This window comes from Epinephelus lanceolatus, chromosome 10 (genome assembly GCF_041903045.1).
Source record: "Epinephelus lanceolatus isolate andai-2023 chromosome 10, ASM4190304v1, whole genome shotgun sequence".
Classification (NCBI taxonomy): domain Eukaryota; kingdom Metazoa; phylum Chordata; class Actinopteri; order Perciformes; family Serranidae; genus Epinephelus; species Epinephelus lanceolatus.
In genome coordinates this window covers 10,397,790-10,425,106 of record NC_135743.1, presented here as the reverse complement: position 1 = coordinate 10,425,106, position 27,317 = coordinate 10,397,790, and the positions used below count along the sequence as shown (strand labels likewise).

The 27,317-nt window shown below is 41.7% G+C and overlaps 1 protein-coding gene across 2 annotated transcripts in view; it reads left to right on the top strand.

The window, feature by feature from the left end:
• The window catches only part of gabbr1a (gamma-aminobutyric acid (GABA) B receptor, 1a), a 121,139-nt gene that overhangs the window by 73,847 nt on the left and 19,975 nt on the right, over positions 1-27,317 (top strand). For both annotated transcript variants that reach the window (XM_033641000.2, XM_033641001.2), the window contains exons 13-18: positions 993-1,238; positions 4,173-4,236; positions 5,123-5,200; positions 17,405-17,555; positions 23,461-23,593; positions 26,964-27,080. In XM_033641000.2, coding sequence (XP_033496891.2) covers positions 993-1,238; positions 4,173-4,236; positions 5,123-5,200; positions 17,405-17,555; positions 23,461-23,593; positions 26,964-27,080 — 789 coding nt within the window. The remainder of the gene's footprint in view (positions 1-992; positions 1,239-4,172; positions 4,237-5,122; positions 5,201-17,404; positions 17,556-23,460; positions 23,594-26,963; positions 27,081-27,317) is intronic.

The following is a 27,317-nucleotide window of genomic DNA, read 5'->3' as shown; positions in this document are numbered from 1 at the left end:
GTTCAGTCTGGTGCCACATGTTACATATATTTTTTAAGACTGAATGTCTTGTGTGTTAAGCTGCACCCACATGTGAGCGTTTTATATTTGTTTCCAGTGTCAGTTAAAAGCAGGACGGTAATAATCCACATCAGAAACACAATACCTCTCCTTGCTTTTAACTCTTATCACAGCACCTCACTTTGGCTAATCTCCTAAAGTTGCAAAAGGAGTATCTGTAATATTAGAAGAACCAACAAAGAAATATTTTAGCTTCCTCTTTCAGTCGGTGCAGCATATTTAAAGTGCTACAGGAATGAGCACGGAAATGAGTCTTGAAGCCAATTGTTTTTTTCAATAGGTCTTTGATTGGATGCTTGAAATAGGGTGGTTAACTGACTGTGGTGTGGTGTGTCTGTTTTTAACACAAGCTAAAGGCATTTTCATGTTTTTTACTACAACATAAAATCCCGTAAAACTTCAATTAGTAGCCCGGGCTTTCATTTGCTTTAATTGCACGTTGTATCCTGTTTGTGTAATACAGTTTTCTATACAAACAGAAATGTAACTTTGGACAGAGCCGGGCTAGCCTTCTCCCTTTGTTTCCAGTGTTAAATGCTGAGCTCATTAATCGCCTGCTGGTTGTAGCCTCTCATTTAGCTTACAGGTATGAAAGAGATATCAAAATCTCAGCAAGAAAGCAAATAAGCGTATTTTACAAAATCTTGAACTGTTACTTTGATTAATACTCGCTCCCCTTTATTTCAGTATGGAGGTAAACAACGGTGACTCACTTATTAGGAACAGTGTTTTCTTTCTAATGTCGGTCTAAAATTCAATGTTTAAAGAAAATCCAACCCATATTTTTGCAGAGAATGTTGTCATCATGTAGGACTTATAAATGCTCCAGATGATCCACCACTGTCTCCTCCTCTTTGAAATTGAGTAATAGACATATTAATGTGCTTTTTGTCAGAAGGAGTCATCTTTCCTTTCTGTTCTGTTTCTATCAGACATCGCAGGAGTTTATCGCCGCCTTGATGTCCCGTCTGGGTGGAAAGAACCCAGAGGAGACTGGTGGTTTTCAAGAGGCCCCTCTAGCCTACGATGCAGTGTGGGCTCTGGCCCTTGCCCTCAATAAGACTGTGGCACCACTGAAGGCCAAGGGCCGACGACTAGAGGATTTCAACTACAACAACCATGACATCACCTCTGAGATCTACAGGGCACTCAACACAAGCTCTTTTGAAGGTGTTTCGGTAAGTACAGAGAAAAAAGAAATATGGTACACCATCGCTATGTGCAACATATGAATATGCAGTGTTATGTACAGGTATTTTTTAATGCTGTGCTTTTTAAGCTTTAGAATTCCAGTTGTTACTACGTATGGTGATCAAACTGTGTAGACTCACTTGTCTCAAATCTGTGCAGAGGCCTAAAATGTAAAATATATATTCATGTGAAGGGAAGGAACAAATGAAAAACAGTGTTTGATATCACAAAGTCAGTGATGTCTGATAGAAGTGCATAGTGTTAAAATTAATGGTATCTTTATTCTTTACAGGAGATAATAACAGCAGATTTGATATGCCACCATGTTACCGCATATTATCTTTTATTCTGGGCTTGTGCTTGTTTGAAACCACCACCACCCCTGCTACTGCTGTGTTTTAAGATTTAGCCAGTGGCAAAATCACTAACTAGTTACATTCTTTAGTGAAAGACTTTATTAGAGTTACTAAAGAAGCAAACTGACCTGCAGAAAGAGAGTAAAAATACTCCTTGTGGACAGATATCAGCTCCTGAGTGTCCACTATTTCCGGAAGGAAAATAAGAATAATTGAATTTAGTATAATAAAGAAAGTGTTCGCATTCGCTCCCTGGACAGCTTGTTAGGCAAACCTGTAAAATCTACTGCAATCCACAGCAGCAGCTCTGCCACATATTCTACCTTTATGCAGCCTTTTATGGCCAGTTTTTCTTAAAACTTTAGTTGTTAATTCAACTTTATGTTTATTACTGAGGTTGTAGTTTGCAGTGGTGTTGCACTGGACTGAATTGTACTCAGATGTGTTTCTGGTATTCTTCCCCACTTGTGTTTGTAAATGGGGCCTACAAAACAGTAGAAAGACCTCAATATAATTCAGTCCAGTTTAACACTAATGCACACTACAACCTCAGCAATAAGCGTATATTTAAAGGGTGACTTCTGTGTTTTTCAAGTGAGGTAGAATGCATGGCTGAGTTGTTATATCGGGTAGGAGGCCCCCAGGGCAGACCCAGAACACGCTGAAGGGATTGCATATCTCATCTGGTTTGGGAACGCCCTGGGGTCCCCCAGGAGGAGCTGGAAGGCTTTGCTGGGGAGAGGGACGTCTGGGGTGCTTTGCTTGGCCTGCTGCTCCCACGACCCGGCCTCAGATAAGCGGATGAAAATGGATGGATGGATGGATGGATGGATAAGATTTTACAGGTGTAGCCTACTTAATAAAATGGCAACTGAGTTTAAATTGAAAAAGTAACATGATTGAGGCAAAAAAGAATTTGGGTCAATTATACATTTCGAACCCGAAGTGAGGGGTTCAAACTCTGTGGTGGGGGAGACCCTCTGTGCGGAGTTTGCATGTTCTCCTTGTGTCTGCGTGGGTTTTCCCGGGTACTTCAGCTTCCTCCCACAGACTCTTAATTAGCTGTAGGTGTGAATGATAGCATAGATGGTTGTCTGTCTCTATGTGTCAGCCCTGTGATAGTCTGGCGACCTGCCCAGGGTGAACCCCGCTCTCACCCAATGTCATGTAATAACTTTACCATTTATTGGCAGTTAGATTTGTTTAAAATCTGCCTGAATGTCTTAGTAAATCTTTGGCTGTACCAGGCTAACTGTTTTCCCAGTTTCTAGTCTTTATTGGTTCTAACTGGCTGCTGGCTATAGCATCATATTTTGCATACAAATCATACACTGTATAAAAATAATGAACATAGCCATTGTGACGTCATCCATTGCTTTGGAAGCCTCAAGTTTGGCATTTTGGTTGTCGCCATTTTGGATTTTTGGAGCCAGAAGTGAGCATATTTGGAAGAGAGGGTGGAGCTGTAGGGGAACGAGAGGTGGATGTGACTCACACGCCCCTATAGGGCCGCTTCAAAGTCCTGTCTTTACACCACCTTTGCTTTTCATACAGAAGAAAACAACTGTAGCATCATGCCGCTCCAGTGTGTGATTTTAGGCAGCATGCCGGTATCAGGGAAGCAAAAGAGGCATGACGGACATGACATGAAACACAACAGTGTCCGCCACTTTATCAACAATAACAATGGCATAACATGGCAATAACAAGTATTTACAGTCATTTTTATGTGGCAGCTGATCTCGTCCTCTGCTCGGAGGGTAAGGAGCTCCCTCAGCTCATTGTTTTCTCAATTTGTGGACATTTTCAGGCTGCTAGTCATCTTCTTTGAGTTAGCTGCTAACTGCTATCAGCTGCTTTTTAAATCTCCCACCAGCTGGTTGCACACATAATATATCGTCAAAACGCCACGCCCTCATCCATAGTTCCACCCCGCTGGATGTCCCTTTCACCCAGAGGTCATTTTGGCATTGTTACCTCTGCTGCAGTCGGCTTAAAGGCGAGACAACTCTGTCCCCCTGTTCCAGGATTGTACTTTTTATACAGAATGGCAAGGCTGCATAATGGTGTAAAATTCCTGCCTTGAAGAGGGAGTGTAAAATGGGCTATAGACTGTGGTGACCTCACAGACAGCTTAGCATTCAAAGCGGCCTCGCCTTTAATCATGTATAACTTAAAGCCTTAATAAAAACAATAAATAAAAATTTGCTCTTCATATATTTGTCATAAAGGGGGAAATTAACTATAGAGACCAAAAACACTTTTGTTCCAGGCTATAAACATGTTTCTACTGTAAAGTTGGACATTTTAACATGGGGGTCTGTGGGGATTGACTTGCTCTTGAAGTCAGCCTCAAGTGGCCATTAGAGGAACTGCAGTTTTTGGCACTTCCACTTTGGCTTCATTTTTCAGCCCCGGAGGTGGCCGCTTGGTACAAACATGAGAGAGGTGTCAATCCTTGCAACTAACTCTTGGCAAGAAAGCAAATGTGTGTATTTATAAAAATGTCAAACTCTTCCTTTAATCATTTGCATTAAAAAACACCTCCTCCTGTCTGTGTCTCAGGGCCAAGTGGTGTTTGATGCTCAGGGTTCCAGGATGGCAATGACACTTATCGAGCAACTGCAAGGTAAAACACTCCCACACTGTCCTCCCACAGATGTTGTGTTGCAGTAAACAGTAAATGCCACTTATTCATTAAAAAAAAAGTCACAGCTGACTGTATTCCTCATGTATCAATCGTTGCTCTCAGTTCATTTCAAGGCAAAGCCTCTCTGTTTGGGGGGCTTCACTGTGATTGGTCTCAATATCTTATAATTGCACATGCGAATGGGCTTGATGCAGGAATGTGTTGACTCAAGGCTTTGCTCTAATTGGGCACAAGCCTTCGTTTTAAGCTGTTTCTGGAAATGGCATCCTATTTGTCACCAGTGACTTAATGAGTTTCCCCGCACAGGATAAGGTTGAGGATTATTTTCTACCTCTGTTCCCTTTGGCGTCCTAAAGGATGGGAATTTATAATCCTGCTCCTTTCTGTCTCATATTTCCTGTTGTGGTGTCGAGGTAATTTGACATCCACAATGAGACGACCTGACTTGCATCCCTGAATCACTGTGGGGCCTCATCAGTATTCCTGGTCAAGACTGCCACATAAGCTCCTTTTTTTCTCCTCCTTCTCCCCTTGGTACTTCTTTATTTGTCCTTCTTTATGCACCTTTTCATCCCTCATTTCTTTTATCTGTTCATTGTGTGTCTTTTCTGTACCCACGCATACCATTAGCATGAAGCCACAGGAACCAACGAAAAATAGCTAAATGGCGGTTTTATGAATTGTAATCAGTTCTGTCAAGTTGTGCTGTATTGTTTGAAATCATGATCCGCCACAAAACACCAGGGGAGGAAATGAATTACACATGCAATACTAATTAAGCTATTCTTTCTCTCTGACTTTTGTGCTTTTATTTCACTCTCTCACTCCTTGTCCCGCTGTTTCTTTTTCCTTCCCAATTATCCAGGAGGCAGTTACAAGAAGATCGGTTACTATGACAGCTCTCAAAAGAACCTCTCCTGGTTTGGAAATGATGTTTGGATAGGTAAGATGGAGTTCATGGCACTGTCTTCACCCAGCTTCCTGTGTCTGTGTTTGCATCCCATCTGTCATGCTGTGAGTCAACAGGGTCACATTTTTTATGTGCTCTGACATTAGACCTCCTCAGTGTGGCTTTATTTAGACTATCTGGCTGTGTAAATGACATATAATCATGCTGGATTTTCTGCAACCACTAGTTTGGGTGAAGCTAGTTATTTGGCTGCTGACGCTCGCCCAAAATGAGCCGCCTGCACACTCACTGTCCAGCATGTGTTAGAATGTTGGCGCAGCAGATGCACAGTAATCAAACTGGGCAGCAGCTACGGTTTGACTGGCTAACCCAGGAGTTTTCAAAGTCTAACACTGTGGGTTCTCCCTCAGACAAAATCGAGGATAACTACACCTCCCCAGCAATACAGTGCGCTACCTCTGGGCTACAACTTTTATTTTTAGCCTAGATATGTTTACATTTTGGCAAACTGGCACTATAAAAAGTATGCTGAATTAGCAATTAGCAGTTCCTGTTGGCAGTTTACAAATAGATGTACAGACAACTGTCAGTGTGTTACTTTTATATTGAAGGGAACATAAAAATGTGATGATTTTCAGGCAAGTTCTGGAATATAAGGTGCGTCTGTTTGCTAATTTCTAAACAGATTTATGGGCAATTATTGGGAATGGACATTGTAGATAATGATATCCTCAGAGAGTGCAAGAGAATGTGGCGTTCCTTACCTGCAGAACTCAGACTGGATCCTGACTGGGATCAATTCAACTTAATTGATGAAGATGATTCATGAGGTCGTGAGTGATCTGGTGCTTCTTGTTTCTATGGTTCTTTCTAAGTTTCATCATGATACGATATTATATTGATTCTGTGAACAACGGTAGCATATTTCCTGATAGCAAGAAGTCTGCCACAAAATTATTTCAGTTAGATTCAGTTCAGGGGCCTGCGATCCATATGTGACGATAAGAGCAACAATTATTAGTCAATTAATTGATTAATTGATCGACAGAAAATTAATTGGCAACTATTTTGATAATCGAATAATCAATTTAAGTCATTTTTTCAAGCAAAAAAGCCAAACATTTGCTGGTGTCAGGGTTCTTCGATGTGAGTATTTGATGCTTTTCTTTGGCATACATGATGATTAAATAGCTTTGGATTTTTTGTTTCATTATTTTCTGACTTTTTATTGACTTTAAGGCAGCCAACATGACATTATCAGTTAAAATCCTTATTGTCTTTGCCTTGGCTCCTCACCATTGTCTGCCTGGTGCTCGGCCACTAGCACGGTTTGAATGTTTAAAGAAGAGGTCTGCTTGGACAGAATTACTGACACAGACATGCCATGGGAATTTCACGATTAAGGTGTATCTTAAAGACGATGATATGTAGATTTTTCGGCATTAATTGACATATCAATCCAGATCAATGTATAGTTACACCCGTAGTACTTTATTATGCCATGTGTCTGTGTTTTTCTCGTTGAGTTTTGTGTTCTTAATGTACACATATATCGTTGAGTTTTGGTTTTGTTCTGTCTCTTGTGTTGTTGAGTTTTATGTATTCTAAAGGCCCATCTAGGGACAGGCATTGCAAATTAGCTAAGGCTGTACATGCTGTGTTGTGTGGTATTGGTTTATGCAACACACTCGGCCCGACACAAATAAACATTAACTAAAAAAAATAAAAAAGTGTGAGTTTTGAGGCAAATTGCAGCAATCAGGCGCTGAGGGTTTTAAAGTACCTTAATTGCCTCACAGTCACTGCTGCAGCTCCAACTGCTGACCGAGTTGGTAAGTGGGACAAACCAACGGGCCAAATACAATAACTGCCCTGTTGTTTTGGGAACACCGGCGTGCACCTGTCTCTTTCCCCTTTGCCTCATGTCGCTCCCTCTCCAGACTTTGTTCTTACGTCATTCTTCTAAAGGAAGAAGCTCGATCTCACGTCACACAATCCAGAACCTTCTCTCTAACTCCTGCTGCCCATATTCTAGTTTGCTGTGAAAACCTATTACTGCTGATTTTCCTCAGACACCAACACCAATGCTGTGGTTGTTTACTGGCCTGTCCCTCCCTGGAGAGGTGACATACTTGTGCCTGGACAGAGTGTGCCACTAATCAATCCTGCACGCCTCGGTGGTCCGTGGAGAGCCGCCTTTTTTTAGGCTTTTAAGGAAACGATCAGTTGCCAAGGCTTAACTGAACCCAGAAGAGGTAGTGATTCCAGGTCAGCATCAGTGGCGAGGGACGGGTGACCTGTATGCATGTAGGCAACATGTCCTTCACCAGGCCAGCTGCCAGCTCTTTAGTTTGGCTTGTTGCAACGTGACTGGTTCTGTGTTAGCCCAGTTAAAACCCGCTATGTTGAAACTGACTCGCTCTCCAGCTCAGAGGTGAGTTTTGTTGACTCTCTTTGTGCCTCGCTTCCTCTATCGGAGCTTGACTTCATTTTTCACTGTTTACCAAATAAAGACACATCCATCTGACATCTACTTGTTGCGAGGAAATGAGTAATTTCCTGCTCACTGGAGCTGACTCAGTTTGGGAAATTTTTTTTTTTTTTTTTTTTTTTCCAGCGGGGGGGCGCTTCATTTGCTCCACTATGACAGGGTGGAGCACAAACGGGGGTTCTCAACTTAACCCCTCCGCTTGTTTTCCTGTGTGTTTACCAGGCGCCTCCCTGCCTCACTTTCTCGCTCTCTTCACGGTCGCCCTAACAACCACTTCAGCTCAGCTCTTCTTCTAATCGCTGTGGCAACTGTTATAGAGCTGCGTCTCCATGGCAACACACTGTCCTGATTCCTTGATCAAGGACGGAGGAGGGTTTAAATGGTGCAAACGCACTGACTGAATGGACAGTCGACACATGCACACACACACACACACACACACACACACACACACACAGCAATAATTACTACTGATCCATGCTGTACATTCATTCATTCATTCATTCATTCATTCATTCATTCACAGTTGTTAGTATCCTCTTTTAGACAGAATGAAATAGGAATTGTCATACATTTTATGTGCTCAGGACCTTTCGTACATAGCCCAAAGTGCTTTATGTTTAATAAAAAACATTTAAACAAATGAATTAAAAGATAGCAAACTAAATATTAAAATACAATAAAACATGAAAGATTGATAACAATTGAATTCACTAATTAAAATAAGATTAAATGAAATGAAAATTAAATTTTAAGTCATATTCAATAAAAACAAAGATACAGACTTAAAGCAAAATTAAAAACGTGAGATGTTTTTTGAAAGAGTTCTCCGCTGATTCAGTATTGCGCTGTAATAACATTGTTAGACCCGTAATGAAAAGATTAAAAAACGTTTTAAATCAAAGCAGCAGAACCAGAGATATCAGCTTTTTTATTCCACACATTCTTCTTCCTTGTTTAAACCTCATGCCTACATCACCTACAATGCAACTTTACCAGTAGGGCTTTTCCATTTGCAATTTAGGCTGTGTTTCCATTGTCAGTTTAAACATGTGGAGCTGCGCCCGAGATGGACCATCTCTGGAGTTAGGCCAAAAGCACGCCTGACTGCCTCCAACCGAGTAGCGGTGATGTCTCGCCAACTGCAGCCAACTCTTAACGACCCCATCTCCCCCTAAAACAAGTGTTTGCTGCAAGACTCAACTCAGTTCTATGCAGGAGACCAGAGAGAAAAACATTTTTTAAGTCTCTGTGTCAAGCTCTCAGTTCATTTGGTACTTTTGTACCCTTTTTCGACAGTCATGAGCTGGCTTGGCTTGGTTTAGTTTGGTTTGGGCTGTCAGCCCAGCACAGCAGGGATTTGCATTTCCATTATAACAGGGCTACCTTCTTGAAGGTGTCGTTTCTCCCTGCCGTATTATGAGACTTGCCTTTATTGAAGAGAAGCTGTTAGCAAAGTTCCGCTAATTCAGTGTTAACACATTTAATTTCCTGTAGATTCTTCACAATAAAAGTCCCCAGTTATTTTGTCATGTATCAACTTTTTTTGCGAAGCACCAAAATAAGGAAAATGTTGAGTTTACGGCAGCAACTTCACACAACTTTTAATACAGCTGATAGCTAACATGAAACAGTAAAATAAAGCAGATATCTAAAGTAAAAACAGGACGCAAGAGAGAAACTAAACTCCAAACCACAGAGATTCAGTTAGAAGCTACAAGAGTACTAAGAGCTGAACACAGAGACTTTTAAAAACGCCTTCCTCTCTGGTCTCCTGCAGACAGAGGTGAATAGAGTCTCCCAACACACACACTTGTATGGGGGAGAGAAGGAGGGTCGTTGAGGGTTGGCTGCAGTCGTCAAGATGTCACCGCGACCTGCTTGAGGGTGGGCAGCCTGACCTTTGGACCTACTATTGAGAAGGTCCATCTCTGGCGCGGTTTGGCGTGGCATGGCTTTACTTAGCGCAGCCAAGAGTGATAAAGGAAAAAGGGTATTACATTTATATTAGCCCGCTGCTTTTAAACGTCATTAACGAAGAGTATTTAGAAATCCACACAGTACATCATAAGTACAGGCGCTCCTCTTTCTATTAATCTCACTGTATGTAGTGTACATCACAAGCCACCAGAGGTCAGTTTCCTGTCTCTACTGGTGGAACAGGCAACTGATCCAAGAGACAACGTCACTCCGAGTGGTAGAGGGAGAGGTTACAGGACTGTAGACAGAATCTGACTCAGTGAGTTAAGGGTTTACTTCGGCCATACTGGAGATGGTGATTGTCTGAACAGTGGTCTAACTAAGTAGACGAGTAACAAAAGTAAGCAAGACAGTATGGGTGAGTGGAATTTCTCAATTATGGGATCAATAAAGGTGTATCTTATCTTATCTTATCTTTATTTTGTTTCTGTGTGTGAGTTTGAAGTGTGTTTTACGATGAGTTAATGAGGCACTTAATCCTGGTGTAGTTCTGTGACCAAGAGAAACAGAGAGAAAAAGCGTATATTTGTAGTTCTTGTTTTATAAGGAAAGTAAATGTGAAATATTATACTAATATACATTTTGTGAGTTTGTTTTTATATTTATTTTATTTTATTTTATTTATTTATTTTCTGCAAAACCTAACGCCGGATTTCCACTGGATGCGTGTCCGTTGCGGAACAGCAGCGCTGGTTATCCGCTGCGTGCTCCGCCGTCCAGCAATACCCACCGGCTGCGTTTGCTCTGTGGAGCGGTGCAGCTCCGCCGGAAGACATCTCGGTGCACTGCCATGATGAATATCTCCTCGTCCATGGTGTTCACGGGGTGAAATGACATCTGAAAATCTCTGACCTGTTGACTTCAGGCCTGCCTCTGCCCATTATGTAGTGTTTAAGGTGTAGTGCAGGGAAATATGATCCGCCGTGAACACTGTGTATTTTGTTTTGAAAATTAACCGGATGTTTTATTGTGTTTCTGTGCACAACTTCCTGCCCTGCACGATCTGCTCTGTGCTGAATTGCTGCGTTGTGCTCCGGCGTCCAGCAAAAACAGAAGTCCTGCATATCTGTTGCGGAGGGCTCCGGAGTGCCGGAGCTGAGACGGAGCCGGAACGCAGCACAGCCGCAGCCGGTGGAAACACACACATTGACTAGAATGGAATCCTATCGGCTCCGCTGCCGTGCCGGAGCGGAGACGCAACTAACACGCATCTGGTGGAAATTGGCCTTAAGAAAGCTTACCGAAAAAGTAGCAAACTCGCGGGTCAGTGTGTGTGTGTGTGGTGGGGGTGGTGGGGTACACTCATATATCATATAACGTATATTCCAGCGAAATTTCAGGAAAGTGTGAAAAATTATTTACTGCCCAAGCCTACTGTGACATCACTCATCGAGTTTGGCATCTCGGCTGACGCCATCATGGTTTTTTTGAGCCAGAAGTGAGCATAGTTGGACGAAAGGGGGGCCCTGTGGAGGAGTGAGGGTTGAATCTGACTCATAAACGGTAGCGATGCCTTACAGACAACTTGTTACTTCAGCAGCCCTGCCCTAAAAATGCGTAACTTTAAGCCTCAATAAAATGTAAATTGTGTACGGTTCACTGTACAATTCTCGTGAATGTAGAGACCAAAACCATTTTTTGTCCCACGCTGTAAACATGTTTATTTTTACTGTAAAGCATTTTAATATGGTAGTCGATGGGAGTTACTCTGTTTTGGAGCCAGCCTCAAGTGGCCATTCGATGCACTGCAGTTTTTTTGTACTTCCAAATAGGCTTAATTTTTCAGCCCCGGAGGGCGCTGCTTGTTCACAGCGCACCTTCAAGCAGGCAGCCCTTTTGTGATGAAGATGCAAATCCCTGTTGCACTGGGATGATGTGTCTAGTCAAACCAAATCAAGCCAAGCTAGCACATGTATGATGTCATACGATACGATACAACTTAATTACAGTTTACACTGATATTTATTTTGCGTCCTCAGACAGCTCCACTCAAAAAATTCACCCACAAGTTAGACATATAATTACACAGGCAACACATACCCATAAAAACACACCCAACAGTCATGACTGTGGAACATATCACATTATATCCCCAGATTCAGATCTTAAGTAGCAGCACACTGATGTGGTTTAGAGACAGAATAGACTCATGTATAAAGAAATAATGTGTATGGGAAAACAGTACAGGTGTGTTATGGTGTGTTCCATTTGCACTTGGCAGTTGGAATTTCCGAGTTCCCAGTTGTAAATTCCCACTAGAGCACCCACTGAAGTCGGATATCTGCTCTGAGAGTTGAAGGAACCTCACCAACATCCCCCTCAAAATCCAAAATGGCTGCTCCGCACATTAACAACAGTGAAAGCTGTAGTAATATACTGCTTAATAGCACTTCTATCTAATTTGTGCCTTATTAAATTAGTCATACCCACAGTCGTGTCCAGCTTCATCTGTTGACAAGTTGCTACCGTGTTTGTATTTAGAAAATGCAGCATATGCGCTGTAATCAGATGATATTGCTAACAATGGCTAACCTAGCGAAAACTGGTATTGCATCTTGGTTTTCCAACTTGTTGTGCTGGGACATGGTTAACTCAGGTGTGATGTCCTTCCCAGCTCTGACCTGCAACTTCCAAGGTATACAGAACGCAGTATTATGACAGTAGTAGCTAATATAGTCTCGAGCCTCGACTCTGCAGCAGAGATGAGGAGCTACAGAGGTCCGCTAAGCTCACGTCTTTCCTCCGGATTTTCTTCTTTTTCCGACTTGTAGTCTGGCCACCTGGCGAGACAGCCGACTAAATTTGGAGGTGCTTAACCATTCTGAGCCTTGTAAACATTAATTACATTTTTAAAATCGAGTAAGCCAGTGCAAAGATGCAGAAATGGATGTAAAAGCCAAAGTCATGATGTCATATCCAGGCTATCCTCTGTCCCATTAGCATCTCTAACTACAATGCAATATTTCATTCAGCATTTCAGAAACATGAAGCATGTTCCTGGTGTTTACTCTCCATATTAGGACAAATCAACTGTAAGAAATTCAAACCTTTTTGAATTCAATAACGCCAAACAATGATTAATTTGTCAGCATTCAGAAAACTACAGCTCCCATGAAAATTTACAAGTGTGGCAGTCCGGGTGCGTGCGTCATCCTAACTTGGTGTCATCCATATTCATAAAACTAAACAACACTCTCCTCTGAAGTTATTTTTCTAAATGTTTAGCCGTGATCACTGCTGCCTCAGTAATACAAAGGTCCACTGTGGGGCTTATGGGAAGCAGTGTCCATTAAAGGCAGCAGAAAAACATTATAAGTGTTGAATAAATGATATTAGATCATTTTTTAATACACTTGAAGCGAGCCACAGGGCAGACTGTCGAGAAAGGCTCTGTTCCAAGGCTGTACTTTTACTTATTAGCGCCGTTACAAATGTCAGCAGCATTTTAATGCTTTTCTTTTTACTTCTGAACCGAACTTTTAAGTTCTAGTTTCACTTGGGCTACTTGTTTCTGTTAAAACTCTGTCAGCATATGTCACACTTGGTTCTACCTACCTTACCTATCTTTAAAACACACATATGTGACGAGTCCGGGCCACTGCACATTTGTGCCACTGTTCAACACATCAACAGTTGTTGTGTACTCTCATGTGCTCTCATGTAGTTCATGTAGTAGATATGCTGTAAATTGCACAGATGGACAAACACTTCTAATTCCCAAAACATCCACATAAACCACAAAACACATTTTCTTTAATGTCACGTGAACAATGTGGGAAGCTGAGACTGAAGCGTATTCAAGGTATCTTAAAACTTCAACTTCAAAAAATCAGTTTTCTCTGAAACCAGACCTTAGAAGGTACTCAAAGTCTTTAATTTAATTCACCTAAGTCTTGCATATGTTGTTTTGCCTGCTGTAGACGTTGATCTGTGTTTGATAAAAATGTTTTTGGATCCAATTGTGGGCTCCCGGGAGATGTTATCCACCTTATTCCTAGCTTCCATAATACCGTGCATGACTCATGGGTTCAACGCCCGGCTTGGTTTGCTTACAGTACTCTATTCTTCTTTCCAAGAGCAATTGGGAAATAAAACGCAGAACACACTGCCTGTTATAGCTCAAACAGGATTGTGTAATCAAACCTCTTCCATCTTAAAGCATTGTTGTTGTTTTTTGCCTTTTCAACCGAGCACGCTAGCAATTAGCTTGCCTCGCGCCGTTAAAATATTGTTAACTTTAACATGGCCCGAGCTAGCTTAAGGTAAACATCTGTTCCTTCTAAAGATTCCCAGCTAATCCTCTGCTCGTCTGCAATAATGACACAGTTTACACGTTTTTTCTGATTTATTAAAAACTGTTCTGAGCGAAACTTAGCTGAATTTAGCAGCAGACTTCAGAAATAGTAACATAAAGTAGTAGTTAAAGAAATAACTTTCGGCATTCATTTTTTTATATGGTATAAAGGAAGTACGGTAATCACGTCCAAAATATGGAAAGCGTAATGGCTGTTGCTCGTGCCAGAATTTTTCCCACTGGTGGCGCACTTGTTCAGCAGTGTGAACACAGTCTCCCCCTTTCATACATTCAACCACCATCTTGAAAAGGTCAGCATGTTGGTATTTGTGCACACAAAAAAAAAACCTGTTGATATTCATGTCTCTAGTAATGTTTAAAAGACCGCGAATTCTCCTTCTGACCGGAAATGTGGGGTTTTCTTTCGGGCATGCATCTCTACCCCACAACCCTGCAAATTGTTGGTTTGTGTGCAACACATCCATGACAATGCATGGAGCGCACTGTATGTATACATGCCCAACTATTGCTAATAAGATAGTATGCATTTAAATGTACCCAGTGTTATACACTGTTGGGAATTAAAAAGATATAAAAATAAATATTTCCAGGCTGTGACGTCCCCACTGGTTTTCCATCACACTTTCATACTTTGGCTAGTATTATTGTGGAACAGTTAATACATTGTTTTCCATGTGGCTTTAAGAAGGTCTTATAGTGTTAAATATAACAGCAGAAACCCTCTTCTATCGTCACCCCTCAGTCAGATGACACCACGCACACCTCGGCTGTGTGGCGGCAGTGACAAGCATCTAAACAGAGAGCGTGATGGGCGTGTTGACACCCTGCGACCCTCGAGGGGGCGACACTCTGACACTTTGCTCTGACATCTGACACATCAGCTTCACGCGGCGCTGACACTCCTGCTCTGCTTTCCCTCTGACACGTACACACACACTCTGTCACCCTCCATTTCTCTCTTTCACACAAACATACACACTAATCACACCCGGTATGCACACAGAAATGCTCCGCTGCACTCATATGCACCGTCCTGGGCATTCATGCTTACTGTATCTGTGTTTAACATGCATACTGTACATTAACAGTCCATACTCTGGGACGGGTTCACTCACACGGGCACACACACATGGACACACAAATCTGCAAGCAATCCCAGATTGAGACAGACAGATAGTCAGAGTCTGTTGAGGGTAAATCGAGGCTCCCTGTCCATCTGCCCCTCTTTGAACCGTCCTCACTGCGAAGTCCTTAAACATACACAGGCATAAATAATTGGGTAGTTTGTATAAACACACACTTTTTTCTCCCCTAATTAACACCAAGGTTGTCTATTTGCTATACATTACAGTATAGTAATGAAATTGACATTTAAGTATGAATCATTGGAACAGTTGGAGTGCACTGCATGTTTTACTTCTCTGGGCTTCAGCATCATCAATATTCAATGGAGGTGATGGTAGGGCTGTGGCGGTGAAGGGATTTTCCCGGCTGTGATTAAAGGTCACTCAACAGTGCGCTACGAGGAATTAATGCCATATTTTGTTTTTGCAAATTACTGAATTTATTCTGATTTTAGTGCTTTGTAAATAAGCTTTATTGTCAGCTTTTAGTTGGTTTGTTGTTGCTTTTTAAATGACAAAGACAAGACAGTTTTAAAACAAATTAAATACACATTCATTGTTAAATGCAGAATACAGCAGGGCAATGAGGCACAGTAAGGGTTGCGGCCTTTTTACAGCTTTGATTGAAGCGGCACGCTGGTGCAGTGGTTAGTGTTGTCGCCTCACAACAAGAGGGTTCCTGGTTTGAATCCAGGAAGGAGGAGCCCCTCTGTGTGGAGCTGCATGTTCTTCCCATGTCAGCGTGGGTTTTCTCCAGGTGCTCCGGCTTCCTCCCACAGTCCAAAGACATGCAGGTTAACTGGTGACTGTAAATTGTCCGTAGGTGTGAATGTGAGTGTGAATGGTTGTCTGTCTCTATGTGTCAGCCCTGTGATAGTCTGGTGACCTGTCCAGGGTGTACCCTGCCTCTCACCCAATGTCAGCTGGGACAGGTCCACCACTTCACGTCATATCATGTCTCGTTTTCATCATAGTTTTTATTATCAAGATCTATTTGTAGCTCGTCATCCTCTCGTCATTGTTGACGAAAATTTTTGAGACCCTCCACAGCTGCTTTTTTAATTGTTCCCTATGTAACTGCAAAAACCTTTGAGGATGCTTCTTTTAGCCACTACGGGCCAAAAATATGAAAGACCCTTCTTTTATATATTAGACTTGCTGGCTCAGTGGACACTTTTAAACAACTTTTCAAAACATATCTTTTTGATATTGGCTAGCAGTAGTCTGTTTTAATTTTTTTCTCTTAATTTCACATTGAACAAGTGCCATATGATTGTATGGTTTTATCTCTTGCTGTGTTTGCATCTGCTGCTGAATTGTAAAGCACTTTGTGCAGCATTCTGTGCATGAAAGGTGCCTGTATAAATAAAATAGATAAATATAAATAAAGCTCATTCATTCATTTATTCATTATTATTGATATATTGATTTGGATTTTCTCCAGGTACTCCAGCTTCCTCCCACAGTCCAAAGACATGCAGGTTAATTGGTGACTCTCAATTGTCCGTAGGTGTGAATGTGAGTGTGAATGGTTGTCTGTCTCTATGTGTCAGCCCTGTGATAGTCTGGTGTATAAAGTAGCATAAAATGGACATACTAAGGTTTAGGGCAAGTACCTCAAAATCGCACTCAAGCACTTATTTGAATATACAGTTATGTTCTATGTACTCAATATGAAAAACGTGATGTTTTTATTTATGGTGATAACGACACACATGTTTAGACATTCATGGTGTTGCATTCAGTTGTACTTTGTTTTCTGTTTCCCCTGTTTACTGGGAACTGCTTAACACTTTTGTTTTGTGAGATAAGAAATAGATATTGATTCTGTAAATATGGGTGATGCACAAAGGTTGAGTTAGCTGTTCACGTATGAAAAATTTAGATTATAGTTAATTGAAGAAATTTAGATCTTAATCACATCTTTTCAGTGTAAAGTTCATTTGAAATTCCAAGTTTGTTAAATGAGAAAATATGAAAGTACTTTAAGATATGTTTGTTTATATTCTTTGTTTTTTTAATATGTATTTTACCAGAAGATAAATGTTTTGTAAAATAGCGGTCTCTATCCCATCCAGGATGAGCCAGATTTTTGCACTTTGCCAATAAACTAAACTAAACTGTATAAAAAGTGACTGAAATAATTATGTAACAAGTGAAAAGAAACCCAGAGAGAGAGGCTCAAACCCTGGCATTTGTGCACAGGTGAGAAAGGAGCTTTAAGTAAAGTATTTACCTCATTAACGCAGTGGGATGTGTCCTCGGAGACAATGGCACAAGAAGCACTTTCTCTTTTCACATTTCTGTCTCTTACTCTCTCCGTTCAGGAGCTGGACCTCCGGCCGATCGGACAGTGGTGATCGAAGAGTACAGGTTCTTGTCCCAGAAGCTGTTTGCAGCTGTCTCCGTCTTCGCTGGCCTCGGCATCCTGCTCGGCATCGTCTGTCTGACCTTCAACATCTACAACGGCAACGTCCGGTGTGTTCACTGAATCTCATCAATTCCCAGGCCTGCCCTGATAAACTAAAATACTGTGTGTGGATTCATTAGAGCTGCAACGATTGGCCAAGCGACAGAAAATTAATCTGCAAACATTCTGAGAACAAATGAACTGTTCAAGGCAGTTTTTAATAAAAAAAAAATGCAGATATTTAATGGTTTCAGCTTCTCAAATGTTTGGATTTAAAACTTTTCTTGGTCTAAAATTGTGAATATCTTTGGCTTTTGGACTGTTGGTCAGACTAAAGAACACATTTAATGAAACAATCTTGGGCTCTAGGAATTTTTGATGAGTATTTTTCACTGTTTTCTGAAACATTGCTGGAAACAGCTGCTTGCTGCACCTGAAAACTTCACTGTGAGAGCAGTCATGGTGAGACAAGTTGCGGCCAACAATGAGCTTAAACTCACTATAAAGCTCCGTAAAGTCGAATGGAGCTGCAGATTCAGCTGATAACATGTTTATCACTATAAGCAACTTCTTTCACATCATCATTTGATACACTGTCATCATAAAAATATTAATTATAACCGCTTTAAAAAGTGTCACAGTGTTTCTAAAGGATTGCTCATTTAAGACTGTGATAGCATTTGACTTTTTCTTGCTTTTAAAAGTGGATCGGTTATGTATTTTTGTCTCCTAACAAGGCAGTTGGTGGCAAACTCATTTTGTAAAAACAGCTTAGTGAATAAATTTGATTTGATTTGATCTGACTCATAGTGTTTTGGCTGCTGAGATCAGCCCTCGGTGAAACTGCGTTTGAAATATAATCAAAGCTGGAAGAAGGCCTGACTGGCACACCGGAGCCAGCCAGAGATCCCCAAAGGAACAAACCTCACTAGCTTTCCGAAGAACTCCCGATAAGCTCATGGACTTATGGGACTTTAAATCACTTTGACCCGGGTCAAACATAAAAATACTATGTTAGAAAGACATCAGAGATATGCTGCGGCGGGTTCACAGACTTGTATTAAGCTTAGAAATCCGAGATCAAAAGGCAGTTTTTAAAGGAAGTCTATTTGCATTTGGTCTCGGGCTATGCTTAAGCTGTGACAATGAAACCAGCTGCTAGATTGAGAAAAGCCACACCCAAATCGCCAACTTTGTAGTCCCTAAACTCGAGAAGCAGCGGTGCCATTCAGCATTTACATTAACCTCAAAAGAGCAAAGGATCTCTGTTGAACATGTGAATTATTTTTTCTCTCAGTCTCACATCCTATAAATACTGACATTGGCACTTGGAGTGCAAATCAGCTCCACCTGAGCAGCTGGGTGTTGTTACAGGATGTCTTTTCAATTCAGTACTCCTCAAACAGGTGACCTTCACATAAAAAAAATACATTTAACCTCTGATGCTCCGTCTACTTTATCAATTCTCATTATTTTCAGCTTTTCAAAAAACCCTTTTAATGATAACCTCCCTCTTTGGAGGACGACCTTGTTTTCACGTTTATCTGAGATATCGCTCATCACTTATGCCTCGTAAAGGAACAAACATGAAGAGCATAAAAGCAAAAAAACACCCACAATTTATCCCCCTTAAAGGTACACAGAAATAGCTTGTGTGCAATCACATGGCTATTATGATGCGCAAAACTCTGATGGAGGGCAAGAAGTGATAAATCCATACACTGGAGGAAAGTGACAACATGAAAGGGTTGGATGGACCTGCAGGCAGCAGGTGTCATCAGAAAATTGAAACTCATGTTGCATGTGATCCATACAAAACAAAGTAAAGTAATCTGTCGCTCAATTTGACTGATTTGCCTGGTGTGGATGCCATCACTGTTACAACCTCATCCTCCAGACCTCCTAACCTGAGTAACGTCACACAGTCGGCTGATGAAAGTGCTTTGCCGGTTGAGTAAAGTGCTTGAGTAACTGTTTTTTATATTTCAACTCTGTACATGGATGCACCGCTGTCAGGCTAATGTTACTAGCTAACATTAGCTAACTTCAGCTACAGTTTTCTACCTGCCCGGTCAACCATTCTCAGTAACTTGATGAATAGCGGTTAAAAATCTGGGTTTTTCCTAGTTGACCAATAGTCATCATTTAGGGCCATTAGTCAACTAGTCGCCCGCATGTTTATGGTATTAATTTAATTATTAGATGATATATTTTGGGCGGGGCAACACAATGGTTTGAGTTGAAGGTGTGAGAAAGAATAGTATCAGTAACATTGTTAACACTGTGCTACATTACAGAGAAATACAAAACCATACTAATGAACCTTCATTAATATAGGCCTATATTTTATCTACAAGTGCACGTCACACACTGAGTGAGCCGCCTGTTAATGACGCTGTGGGCTAATGGGCATGTAGCTACTTCCATGTTTCAGATGATACGTCATGTTTGTAGTCGACCAATGAAGATGAGTTTACATATCACCTTGGGCTCGTCCTTCACCTTCTCAAAATGATCCCACACTTTGGATTTCCTGCCCGACATGTTATTAACTAGCCTGTGGAATAACCGCAGGTACCAGCCCTGGAAATTAGGGGCCATGCACATGCCTGGAAAACGCGAGCTCCAGCCCTGGGTGCTGCTCTTGTGCCTATTCTGTGCCAGCTTTCAAGAGAGCGGTGGCAGGTTCTGTCTGAAGTTGCTAAGCAACCTTAATAAGCACCGTATAGCCTATTTACCTGAAATCCAGCGTGCAGAGCTGTGTGAAGAAGGGAAAGATATCTGTCGGTTGTGATTGGTTTGTAACGTGACTCCTGTCTGACTGCTGAGCTTGGACACTTCCTGTGTCTGTCATTTCAAATTAAATTCCCACATGGTCCAGTCATATAGGTTTTAATTTATTTTGACAAGGTGCAACTCCTGATAGAGTTTCACATTTTTTTCTGCGACTAAGCGACCAATGAAATCTTGCAGACTAATGACCTTTCTGGTTGATTAACGTTTGGTCGACTATTCGGGGGCAGCCCTAGTAAAAACACAGAGAATTTGTCACGTCACATTGTGATTGCATCCAAATCGAGGCTTTAATGCTTATGTTTGCAATTAGTTGACTCCACTCCTCCAGACTGAAGATGGAGGGTTTTTTAATACACATCCACGGTTTCTCAGTGACAGTATATTCAGGACTTAAAATGTCCTTTGTTTTTTCAAGTCGACAGCTCAAATCAAAGGCATTTGTGCAGTAATGGTGGCCTTTGCCTCCAGTCGCCTGCCCTCCATCTGGACAGTGCACAGATGTATGACATCACATGTAATGAAGCTGTTGTCGGTTGCTGTTTGTAAACAGTGTTGCCAGTGAAAGTGAAAACCAGGGGCTCACTAGCTCACCTAATAGAGCAGAACCCCCATGTACAATAGCCTTGCCCCTGCTGCAGCCACCATGGGCTTGATTCCAATCCATAGCCTCTTGCTGCATGCCCCCCCACACCCACCCACAGGATCCTTCCCGTCCAACAGAGGCAAAAAAAAAAGTCTCTGCAGGTAGAAACACTGTCACACCTCTACTGGGTCACACATGACGACTGAAGGGCATTACTTCTGTCTGAGTCTATACATTGTGTTTTAGAAAAATCCTGTGTAGCAGACCTTTAAGTATCGGCTATTGTTAAAGCTTGTTAATGATCTTCTGATGAGTCCAGTAAAGTTACAGTGACATTTGATCACAGATTGGTGATCGAAATATCAAAAGCAAACATCAGAGTTTGGTCCCTCGGAATCACACAGGAACTTCTTTTTATTCAAAAATATTCAACAATATTTCAGGGAGAAATCCACATACAGGAGAAAAAGATGCCAGTGTTCCATGTATTAGTAGCCTCAAATCAAAGCAACCAAAAGACATGGTGCATAAAAAGGAAGAAAGCAGCGCTCCACATCAGAAAATAACTCCTGCAGCACACTGAACATCATAAATTCATGGTATGTAACAGCATTAAAGTTTTTTTTTCCAGAGGTTTCAAAGGTTGGATTGGGGCCAGTGTGCATGTGTGAGTGTGTGTGAGATAATGTGTGTTTGTATGCAGGCTGTACGAGTGTGTGACTACACAGTAAATAAGCGGTGTGGCCTCCAGGCAACGCAAGGGCAGGTCAGCGGGATGAAAGAATATAAAAGGCACACCTACAGCTGCAGGATGAGCTCGAGCTGAGGGGCAGAGGAAAGCTGCCGTGCTGGGTGGGTGTTTGGTACAGTGCAGATTATATTAAACATCCTAAATCTGGAGTTTATAATACCGAATTTGTCTCTAATGTAGCATTATATCAACACACTGGGGCTCATTCACAAACAGTGTGCTTGTGCAAATCTGTGCTTAAACCAGGGGTGTCAAACTCATTTTAGTTCATGGGCCACATACTGTACAATGGTGGTCGGCCAACAGATCAACCGTACTAATGAACCTTCATTAATATAGGCCTATATTTTAATTACAAGTGCACGTCACACACTGAGCGAGCCACCTGTTAATGACGCTGTGGGCTAATGGGCATGTAGCTACTTCCATGTTTCAGATGATACGTCATGTTTGTAGTCGACCAATGAAGATGAGTTTACATATCACCTTGGGCTCGTCCTTCACCTTCTCAAAATGATCCCACACTTTGGATTTCCTGCCCGACATGTTATTAACTAGCCTGTGGAATAACAGCAGGTACCAGCACTGGAAATTAGGGGCCGCACACATGCAGCATCTTTAACCGCCTGGAAAACGTGAGTTCAGGCGCTGGGCACTACTCTTCTGCCTTTTTTGTGCCAGCTCTCAGGTTGTGTCTGGGGTTGTTTAGCAACCTTAACAAGCATCGTATAGCCTATTTACCTAAAACCCTGAGTGCAGAGCTGATCTTCTTCCAGGAGCTGTTTATCAGTGTGAAGGCCTGTCGTCTGTGGGACAGATGTAAAGCTCTGGGTAGCCCTGCACTAACATGACCAACTTTTTCGTATTTATCAGACTGAATATTTACAGAAGAAGGGAAAGATATCTGTCGGCTGTGATTGGTTTGTAACCTGACTCCTGTCTGATAGCTGAGCGTGCTGACTAAGTGACCAATGAAGTCTTGCCCACTAATGACCTTTCTGGTTTACTAGCGTTAGGTCGACTCTCAGGGGGCAGCTCTAGGATGTAGTGACAGTTCCGGCAAATATAACAAACAAAAGTTACCAACTGTAGCTTTAAACTGCACGTTTGAAATATCACTGACAAATGAACGTTAAAAACAGAAAGCAAAATGTCTTTTTTATGATTTAATACTTTTTTTGTTGTTGTTTTTATTTTCCAAGATCTTTCTGGAGCTGTTTCACCACCACTGACTGCTTATTTTAATTTAGTCCCTTCCCAGCTGTGAGCAGCTCATCCATTTCCTTTGTGCACTGCATTGTGGAAGAAGAGCATCCATCAACTGCGCACTCAAAATGGACTTTATTTTGTCTGTATACTGTCAGATTTGAGTATACTTTAGTTTGTCACTGTTCTTTTTTCCATGCTCGCCTTGTTTTGTATCCAGTTTCTGAAATTTCCTTTTTCTTTCTCACTTGAAGTTTTCACGATAAAAAATTAATGTTTCACCGCTTTTAATGGGCGCTGAATTGTTCCAGCGCTTCACACTAATTAGACTAATAATTGTCAGTCATACATTAAAGGAGATGCTCGGGAAAGAGCAGTGATCCACATTTGGACCTTTTGTTTACCAGACTGTCTAAACCAGGACATAAAGAGGATTCAATTTGAATTAAAAAAAAACAACATGAGAGAAATTAAAAACAATTGTTGACATTTCTAAGAGCAGACAGAAAGGTCGCCAACACAATTAACACCAATTTACCTACTTATTCACCGATTGTACTTTTGAGCAGAAAAGATAATTACCAGTGTTTTTCTAAATGTTTTTTTGCCTTAATGTGTGAATCTGTCTTTGTTTCAGCTACATCCAGAACTCTCAGCCATACCTGAACAACATGACAGCGGTGGGCTGCATGATGGCTCTGGCCGCAGTGTTCCCGCTAGGGATTGACGGTCACCATGTCCACAGATCTCAGTTCCCCGTCGTCTGCCAGGTAACAGCACAAAGAGACAGACGCAGGGAGAAAAGAGCCAGAGGGCAGGATGAGGAGCAGGCCTGGGTACTGTCTGCAAATATTTGGTTTCACTGATTTGAGTGCCAAAACAGTTATTTTTACAATACGAGTGCAAAAGCAGCCCAGAGGACATTAAATTCAAATTTTTAAACATTTGTTTTTGTCCTTTATCAGTTAAAAATGAAAATATCAGACCTTATTTGGATGAAAAACTATTAGATTGAAGGCCTTATGAAACCCGTTACAACCATTTAACTCCTCAAAGTCCAGCTGAAGTTGCATCCTCACCACTTTATGCAGCCTAAAAAACAATTTTTATTTATTCATAGCATTTTCTTATCAGTTATGATTGACAGCAGCTGGCATCCAGCATCTAAACAGGTGACATTTGCTGTTTGATGTGCTGCAGCTGAGCAGCTAATACGTTAACCAGCCTGCAAACTGACATTACCAGTGGATTTTGTGTTTAGTGGCTGGTTGAAGAAGCTGAGGTGAAGGATGAGACGTGTGTTCATGTTTTTAGGTAAGCTAGATGAGAAGGAGACATCAACAGAAATGTGGGTTGTTTAATGTTTGTGTCCCCTGTGCTGTGAATCAGGCTGCTGTCTGACTGTTAGTCAGTCTAACATCTGCCTGATAGAACGGTGATGTTACTGCTTTATGCAAATATGATTTAAAGCTATTTGATTGGCTGCATGATAGAATTCCCTCATCAGTTGTAGACGGAGAACTTGAAACTTTGAATATATAAAATATAAATTTCCACCTTTTGGTTTCATATAGCAGAAACATGCCCTTTCATTTCAGTCAGGCTTTAACACACAGAGCACAACAAACAGAATAGCATGCGATCAAGTCACTATGACGAGCACAAATTAATACACCGGAGTGGAGTTATGCATAAGAACGGGTAGGTGTGTCAGCGTTGCTCTGCGGTTGTAGAGGATGGGAATAGAAACACATCCAATACTAACATCACCCAGATGTGCCGATCACCAGGATGAGGAAAAACCAAACCAGAGACCAGCATCTTATCCCCCGCTGCTTTCAGGCAGCTTTAGGATGCAAAAGCAGAAGGAAACACACTGGACCTGATGACGCACACGATCACCGGCACCATGGCGTGACAAGACACGATAACCTGATGATGTTTTTTCTGTTGCTGCACTGACGGAAGTAGAGGGATGTGGATCGGCGTGAACAAAGAAAACAATAAACAATTTATTTCAGGTGGTAACACATTACGTGACATTGTAAATGTAATGATATTACCCGAAATCCTGTTGGTAATGCGATATATTACTTCGTTACTGCTAAAAATCCCCAAAATTGAATTAGGGCAGGGCAGTATATTGATTTTATATCAATATTGTGAGATAAGACTAGATATCGTCTTAGATTTTCCATGTCGTAATATCGTAAGTGTTGTCTCCCTCTGGTTTTAAAGGCTGCATTACAGTAATGTGATGTCATTTTCTGAACTTACCAGATTGTTCTAGCTATTCTGTTTTATTTCTTTACCCACTTAGTCATTATATGCACATTACTGATTATTAGGGATGCACTGATTTATCAGCCGAACATCGGTATTGGTCGATATTTGCCGTCTTGACTGCCATCGGCCTGTCGTCAAATAAGATGATATTCACTGATGTCATCAATGTTGTGTACACTAAAAAGAAGAACTCCAGATCAACGTCGTCCTGGGGACAGTTGAAAACGTGTTTGAGACAAACAGTAATCGGTTACAGTGTTGCTGGACCTTGTGGATATTTTTGTGCCACAGATATTGCACTCTGCAGCTACAGCTGTCAGTTTTAGTGAAGCCTTACGCAACTGTGACATTAAGTTTATTATTAAGCAAACCCACATAGGTGTTGTGAAGCCCTGACAGTTGTGATGTTCCTGCTTGTGGCAAGCAGACACCTGCAAACCTCATTTCAGGAGTTTGGTCACGCAAACCTCGTGGATGAGAGACGATGAAAGTTTAAACGCTGACATAATTCATTATCTGTTTGAATGTATTTTGGTATTCGGTGGCACAGACATGATTTGCCGGGTGCCAGAATAGCACAGACGATGGGATCCCAGCACTAATGAGGAGTGGGAGTACTTTCTCTGTCACCCATGTTGAGTCTTTTTGTTGTGGAGGCGAGAGGGAGATTTCCATTTCTGTCGTTTCTCTGCTCTTTGTCCCTGTCCAGTTATTCTCTTTCATGCTTTGTTCTGCCTCTCTCCTGCACTATGCCTCTGACCTTTTACTCTGGATAGCTTTTTTTTCTGTTTCTGCTGCAATCTCTCCATTTCCTCAAACTTATATCATCTCTCTTTTTTCTGCATCACCTACTCTATCTATCTATCTATCTATCTATCTAGTGTTTTCTTTGTTATTTGGAGTTTAGTTTCACTGTGGAAATGTCTGTTTTACCGTCACCGGTAAAACACTGACTCAAAGCAGTTTTACGTTACACTGTTCATTACCGAGGGGCTGCTAGCTACAGCAGTCGTAGCGAAAATGTGAATGTCCCTGTCTAGAGCCAGTGTTTGGTTTGTTCATTTTGGGCTACTGTAGAAACATGGCAGTGCAACATGGTGGTCTCTGTAGATGAAGACCTGCTCCCTGTGTAGATGTAAACGGCTCATTCTAAGGTAACGAAAACACTGCAATTCTTATTTTCAGGCTATTTTACACTAGAGAAAACATAGTTTTTATATTATTTTCCATTTCTGCCAGTATATCCCCATATATACCTTTGTGCCTATTTTGTCCCAGCTTTCAAGAGTGATGAGGTTGTGTCTGAGGTTGCTAAGCAATCTTAACAAGTACTGTATCATAGCCTATTTACCTGAAATTCTGAGTGCAGAGCTGATCTTCTTCCTGGCGCTGTTTATAAGCGTATAGGCCTATCATCTGTTGGACAGATGAAAAGTAGCCCTGCACTGAAATGATATATTTTTCTATAGAAGGGAAAGATATCTACTAGCTGTGATTGGTTGTTCCTCGTCACATGACATGTGGCGCGTGCTGCTGCATTCCAAATGTTGAACTCTGCTGTCGCGCCTTGAAAAATAGGCGCTTGGGAGCTCATACACACCACGTCGGCGTCGCTCTGGCATTTGAGCGGTGCTGCTGCGCGTCCTTATTGCAAACAATGAATCTGAGGGCGCAAAAAACGTGGCATGTGTATGGACCCTAAATCCTACACACTTTTGGCCGACAAAAAGCAATCTAGGGTCAACTCTGAATGATATTATTTTTACTTCATTGTGCCTCCTCTGATACCAAACCTAAACCCTTTGATGAAGGCATTTTGTAATTAAAAGTCTCCCCTCCTCTCCCCTCCTCCAGTTCCGCCTGTGGCTCCTTGGCCTCGGCTTCAGCCTGGCGTACGGCAGCATGTTCACCAAGATCTGGTGGGTCCATACCCTCTTCACCAAGAAGGACGAAAAGAAGGAGAAGAAGAAGGTAGGGAGGAAGACTGGGAGGGAGGGATAAGCCTCTCAGCGGTCTCAGGAGAGCAGAGAAAGGATGGGAGAGGGAGGCCGGGCCACGCAGCCTGTGTGGCGCCGGCTGATAAAAAAAGTTAAGTTAAAAACTTTGCAGGCTTCCTAGCAACATAAGCTTCTAAGAGGCCAGCTCGGCATCGTTCACTGTGCTGGGGTTGTAGCGAGAGTGCAGGGATAAGGGTGTTGGACACACTCT